This window comes from Mandrillus leucophaeus, unplaced genomic scaffold, assembly GCF_000951045.1.
Source record: "Mandrillus leucophaeus isolate KB7577 unplaced genomic scaffold, Mleu.le_1.0 Scaffold718, whole genome shotgun sequence".
Lineage (NCBI taxonomy): Eukaryota > Metazoa > Chordata > Mammalia > Primates > Cercopithecidae > Mandrillus > Mandrillus leucophaeus.
The window spans coordinates 348,595-355,057 of NW_012107786.1; the positions used below are offsets into that span (position 1 = coordinate 348,595).

The window sequence follows — 6,463 nt, forward strand, 5'->3', positions numbered from 1 at the left end:
GTGGCGGACACCTGTAATCCCAGTTACTCAGGAGGCTGAGGCGGGAGAATCACTTGAACCCAGAAGGCAGAGGTTGCAGTGAGCCAAGATCACGCCACTGCACTCCTGCCTGGGTGACAAAGTAAGACTCCGTCTCAAACAAAAAAAACAAAAACAAAAACACACAAACAAAAAAAAAGTGTTTGTTTGTTTTTAAGCTTTTTAGCTGCTACAGAAAAAAAAACCCAAAAAACCCTTGTGCAGTTAGAACATAGTTTATTCATAAGTGGGGGGCAGGGGAGGCAGAGTGTGAAGGGGGGCCCTACATGACTTAACCCTTGCTTGGCATGGCCTTAGGTCCTGTTTACAATTTGGTATGCCACAGAGTCTGTTCTGTCCATCTCATGATCCCTATTTTGTTCATTCATGCTGGGCAGTTGTGTCTAAACCATAAAGGGATGGGGTATAACAAGTTGCATCTGACCTCCCAGCCTGTCAGGGCCAGGAATTAGGTTTTTTCTGAGGTCCCCTTGGCCACGAGGTGGCGTCTGTTCAGTCGGTGGGGTTTTAGGATTTTTAGTTTACATAACTAATTTGATAATCCAGGGCATTTGTTACAGCGTATCAAGGTGAGATTATGACTCAGCTATTTAGCACCTCCATGGCAACATGTACTTCCCCAACTGTCATGGCAGAGGAAGAGAGGGCTGGAAAAATGAGCACTGGCAATGACATACTGTGCCCCAAAACTGACCCCCTTCACATTTTTCTTTTTGAGAGGAGTCTCGCTCTGTCATTCAGGCTGGAATGCAGTGGCCCGATCTCAGTTCACTGCAACCTCCACCTCCCAGGTTCAAGCGATTCTCCTGCCTCAGCCTCCTGAGTAGCTGGGATTATGGGCACGCCACCACGCCCAGCTAATTTTTGTATTTTTAGTAGAGACGGGTTTCACTATGTTGGCCAGGCTGGTCTCGAACTCCTCACCTCAGGTGATCAACCCGCCTTGGCCTCCCAAAGTGCTGGGATTACAGGCATGAGCCACCCCGCCCAGCCCTTGACCCCCTTCACATTTCATTAGCCAGAGCTGAGCTTGTGGCCAGACCTGCCTTGAAGGAGGCAAGGAAAGGTATGTGAACATGAGCAACATCCACACAGGTGGACAAAGTGACCCATGTGACTTTGGTTCCCTCTCTTTAGGAAGAATTTTTGGATGTACTTGGGACAGTTACAGGCATGCTGCTATTGCCATGATCTTCGGGAAGCTGAAGTGATAAGCAGCAGTGTGTGATTCTGAGAACACAGAGGGCTGGGGTCTAGAAGCTATCTCAGGTGGGCTCACTCAGTGCCATCCTCCCTCTTGGTGCCTCCCTAGGAATGCTGAGAAGATGCAAAACCAAAAGCTTTTACTCCAACATTGCTTAGCCAAGCTAAACACATGCATTCCCTATGATTTAACAATTCTCTCCTAGTATGTATCACAGAGAAATTGTCCCATGGGTCCATAAGGGCATATAAGAACGGCCATTGCAGCACAGTTCTGGTTGGGGTCGGGGGAGCTGAAGGTCATGTGGTGTCCACCACTGGAGGAATGGATGGATAAAATGGGATGGATGCACAGGTGGGCAGATGGGTGAAAGGATGGTCAGTCCTCACGTGGACTAGTTACCTTACTCTTAGGCTAACAATTAGCATCTCCAGGCAAAAAGAAAACATTTCTGGATTCCCTTGCCACTGGAGTTCTGTGGAAGAGAGAAATGGAGTCCACTAATGAGATGCCCTTTGAAGGATGTGGATGGAGGAAACAGGGCCAAGCAAGTTTGCCCTGCGGGCCCAGCCTTGGGGATATTCAGTCCTTCTGCAGCAGCATCAAGCTTCTGGCTTTGTGGGTGTCAGGAGGCAGGAGTGGCAGTTGCACCCCAAGTCCCAGGGCCAAAGCACAGCTTCCGGGGTGCTTAGAGGGGGTGGATGGCAGGCAGGACAGTATGTTCTGATCTCAGCTCCAGTGGGAGCCTCCTGGAGGCGACTTCTCCAGCCTTCCCATGTACTTTGTTAAGTACCCTGATTCCCTTAAATTCCCTTCTGCCAAAAACAGCTGGAGAAGTTTGTTTCCTGAAACTGACCCCTTCCTGATTGGGAAATGACTTGCCAAGGTGACAAAGCAAGTTACTGTCACATCTCAAATTTGAGACAGGCCTCCTGACTCTACCTATTAACAGTCCCACTGTCCCAGGCCGGTTTTTTGTTTTTTGGGTTTTTTTGTTTGTTTGTTTGTTTGTTTTTGAGACAAAGCCTCGCTGCCGCCCAGGCTGGAGTGCAGTGGCGTGATCTTGGCTCACTGCAACTTCCGCCTCCCGGGTTCAAGCAATTCCCCTGCCTCACCCTCCCAAGTAGCTGGAATTATAGGTGCCCACCACCACGCCCGGCTGATTTTTGTATTTTTATTAGAGACAGGGTTTCGCCATGTTGGCCAGATTGATCTCGAACTCCTGGCCTCAGGTGATCCACTCACCTCAGCCTCTCAAAGTGCTGAGATTACAGGCATGAGCCACCACACCCAGCTCAGGCCCGTCTTTCCTCTCCTAGCCTGCCCCAGTCAGAAGGATCAGGAGGGGTAAAGCTGGCCCATGGGGAACCTGTGGCTGGGAGCCCATGAGGCAGGGGCAGCAGAAGGTGGCAGAGAGGGTTGGACCTCTGTGACCCTGGCTGTCTGCTCTGATGGCATGGTAATGGAAACCTGCTACCAGATGACAAAACACTATTACCAAACAGCTGGGTGACCTTAGGAAAATCACTCAACCGCTCCTGCCTACAGATTTCCTCACCTGCGGGGCCCTGCAGAGCTGTTGCAAGGATGAAATGAGGCAACGTACATGTGCCTGGCAGCAGAGCTGACCCCACACAGCTCAATCCTCAGTGTTTGCATGTTTGGGGAAAAAAAACAACTAGAGGAACCAGTTCTTCTTACCTGGGAAGATTCCTAAGCACAAATTAGATTTCTTAGGGGCTGAGATTAGAAAAAAGCTTAGTCTCAGCTCCTAGACCTTATTAGCAGGCCCTTCCTAGAGCTGGCTCTAATCGGCATAGCTTGGGAAGCTCTCTTCCTGGGGAAGAAACCACCTAGCCACTGCAGCCTTTCTGTTTCTGGCTTAGGTCCACTGGCCTGCCTGGCGTGAGCTCCCTGGGGCAGGGAGCCTGCAAACCTTGGGAGTGGAGAAGCGCTGGCTTGGCCGGGTGTGGTGGCTCACACCAGTAATCCCAACACTTGGGTGAGGCTGAGGCAGGAGAGTCGCTTAAGCCCAGGAGTTCGAGACCAGCCTAGGAAACGGGGAGATCCTGTCTGCAAACAATACAGTGGTGACTCACACCTGTAGTCCCAGCTACTCAGGAGGCCAGCTGAGATGGGAGGATCACCTGAGCCTGGGAGGCAGAGGCTGCAATGATCCCTAATCGCACCACTGCACTCCAGAGCCAGAGTGAGATCCTGTCTTTAACCTCCCCCAAAAACAAAGAAAGAAAAGTACTGTCTGATAGGTCAGGAGGTCCACACTAGCTCCAGCCTCCTTCCTAAATCACTGGGCGGCCTTGGGCAAGGCCAGACCCTCTCTGGGAAGCAGAAAGGAGATTTTCCCCCTGCCTCCTGGGCAGGGATTGTGGAGAACGCTAGTGCGTCTGGGTGAGAAGGCACTCTGCAGCTCTGCAGTGCTGGGTTCTGTCTGGAAGCCTTCTCAGGGCCTAGGACCCTGCTACGGTTTGAATGTTTGTCCCCTCCCACACTCATGTTGAAATGTAATTGCCACTGTAACAGTGTAAGATTAGACCCTAAGAGGTGGTCAGGCCACGAGGACTCTGCCCTCCTGTGTGAACTCAGGCTGTTATCTTGGGAGTGGGTTCGCTCTCCCCTCACTCCTGCCATTCTGTCCAATGTCATGGGATGATGCAGAAGGGTCCTCACTAGGCTCCGGGCCCTCAACTGTGGACTTCCCAGCCTCCAGAGCTCTGAGCCAATACATTCCTGTTTATTATAACTTACCCAGTCTCAGGTATCTTGCTAAAGCAGCAAAAACAGACTAAGACAGACCCTCACCCCCATGAGCCTGCTCCCAACCGGGGCCCAAAAGAAAACAAGCCAGCGAGGGCACTGGGGAATGCAGGGTTTTGGGGAAAGAGCTACAGGAGTGTGCCTTGGCCCCCACAAGGGCCACAGTCCTGCCCCCACCTGGTCTCCCGGGGCTCAGAGAGCAGCCACCAGCCCACGGAGGTAGTCCCCCGCCAGGGGCAGCACAGCCCAGTCATCAGTCCGCAGGGCCACAGGCACTCCGTCTGCCAGGGCCGCCTCTAGCCGCAGCAGCAGCTTTGAGTTCGGGGGCAGGTGGATCGCTACATAGTAGCTGGTAGGGGGCTGGGCCACCACCACGAAAGGCTCCAGGTGGTGGGACACCAAGCCCTCCAGGCCCTGTGGCCCAAGTGGACACCACACACGACTCTCGGCACCCTCTGGCAGGCAGGAATCCCAGAGCTCCTCAAAGAAACCCAGCCCAGCACCCCCTGGGGGCTTCGGGAAAGGCAGAAAGAGGTCGGCAAAGTTGACGAACAGGGGTGGCAAGTGGGCATGGCACGTGAGACCAGTGGATGTGGTGTAAAGGGCGTGGACATCCAGCCGTGCGGGGGCCGGGCATCGGGGCTGCAGCGGCAGGAGCAGAGGGCGGGCAGGGCGACCAGGACACAGGCAGGGCACATGGACAGCCTCCAGGGGTGCATATAGCTGCCCTTCTACACGGAAGCGCAGCTCCAGAGAGTAGATGGGCTCCAGCGCCTCCGGCTGGAGCTTCAGCACTGGGAGTGGGCCCTTGACCCCATGGGACCCCACGCTCAGCCGTACCAGGGCCGGGGCCTCCTGCACCATCAGTGCTGCCACAAAGCCCTGGTTCTCGGCCACCAGTGAAGAGGCCAGTGCAGGTGGGGCAAGCGAGGGGCCCAGGGCCACCCCCAACTTGGGTCCAGCCAGGTGTGCCAGGAGGATATAGTAGAGACGGGCATGGTCACGCCCATCAGGGTCCTCCAGCTGCCTGGCCAGCACCTGCAGCAAGTCAACCAGGCCACCCCTCACCCCTGCTCGCAGCAGCGCCCGGCAGACCCGCAGGAGGCCCTGCTGTAGGTCCCAGTTCATGCAGTGGGCAGCTGCAGCCTGTAGAAAGTTGAGAGTAGCACTCTGGGCATCTCCATCTGCCACCTTTGCCAGCATTTTCAGGTGCCAGCAAAGAGCTTCATCCCTGCCTGGCCTGGACACCACCTCCTGCCGCAACACCACCTTCAGGGGCTCCCTCAGCTCAGAGTCCACCTGATCCAAGAAGTCCACAAAGTGGGAAGCCAGCATGGGCCGGACTCGGTATAGCTGGGCCAGTCCGTGGATCAAGGGGGTCAGCACTGTAGGTTGCCCAGCCAGGCAGCGGGTCACCAGATATGAGGCCTGGAAGCAGACAGTGGCCAAGGCCCGGGGGCCCTCATCCAGGGCTGCCCGCTGCCGCAAGCCAGCCAGCAGCTCTTCCAGGTAGTGCCGTGGGCTTGGAAGCTGGCCTTTCTCCTCTTCTTCATCCTCAGCACAGAGCAGGCATAGCAAATGCAGGCGGGCTAGGAGAGCCATCGGGTCATGCAGGAGACTGGGCAGAAGACCACGGCATAGCTGAGGCCCTAGCAGCAGTGGGGCAGCCTCCTCACCTTCGGGGCCCAGCGGCCAGTTCTCAGGGAAGCTCAGGAGGCAGTGCAGGTAAAAGAGATGGGTGGGCGGAGGCAGAGCAGGGTGCTGGGCAGCCAAGGTGAGCCGGCGGAGCAGCAGCGCTTCATCCTGGGCTGTGAACAGGGCCTCACCAAAGGCCGCCTTGAGGGCAAGCACGGCGTGCAGCAGTGTCAGCTGTGCTGTGCCTAGCAGCCGTACCAGCTGCGGCTTGAAGAGTGCGGGTGGCTGTCCCTGCAGACCCCGCAGGGCCCAGCCCAGCAGCCACAGGAGCTGGGCCTGGGCCACAGGAGTGAGCAGATAGGAGGTGTCCAGAAGCTGGATCACCGCAGCCCGCAGCTCCCGCGCCTCCTCAGGGCTGTGCTCTCGTGCTGTAAGACTACGCTCCCCCTCTCCCTCCTCAGCTGCCGGCCAGCTGGGTGCTTGGGGCTGAAGGCGTCCATCGCCCTCCTCCACTAGTGTCCAATCCCAGGGACCACCCCCAGTTGGGGAGACCTTATCCGTGAGCAGTCCCCCTAGGCCAGCCCCAACCCGGGACTGGAGCACCAAGGTGTTGCGCAAAGCAAGGGCCAGCAGCAGGCTGAGCGGCTGGACGGGGCCTTCCTGCCCCAGCAGGCCCCGTAGCAGCCCCAGGGAGCCCCCCAGCAGCCCGGGCTTGCAGCTCTCTAGCTCTCGCAGGCACTCGCAGGCGGTGGCCTGCAAGGGGCGCTGTTCCGAGGCGGGGACAAAGCCTCGCCCCAGATCGCTGCCTGC

General features: G+C 56.5%; 1 protein-coding gene across 1 annotated transcript in view; it reads right to left on the bottom strand.

The window, feature by feature from the left end:
- Nucleotides 1-238: 238 nt before the first annotated feature.
- The window catches only part of AP5B1 (adaptor-related protein complex 5, beta 1 subunit), a 9,501-nt gene continuing 3,276 nt past the window's right edge, over nucleotides 239-6,463 (bottom strand). Inside the window, exon 3 of the mRNA XM_011965241.1 lies at nucleotides 239-6,459. Coding sequence (XP_011820631.1) covers nucleotides 4,211-6,459 — 2,249 coding nt within the window. The 3' untranslated portion in view covers nucleotides 239-4,210. The remainder of the gene's footprint in view (nucleotides 6,460-6,463) is intronic.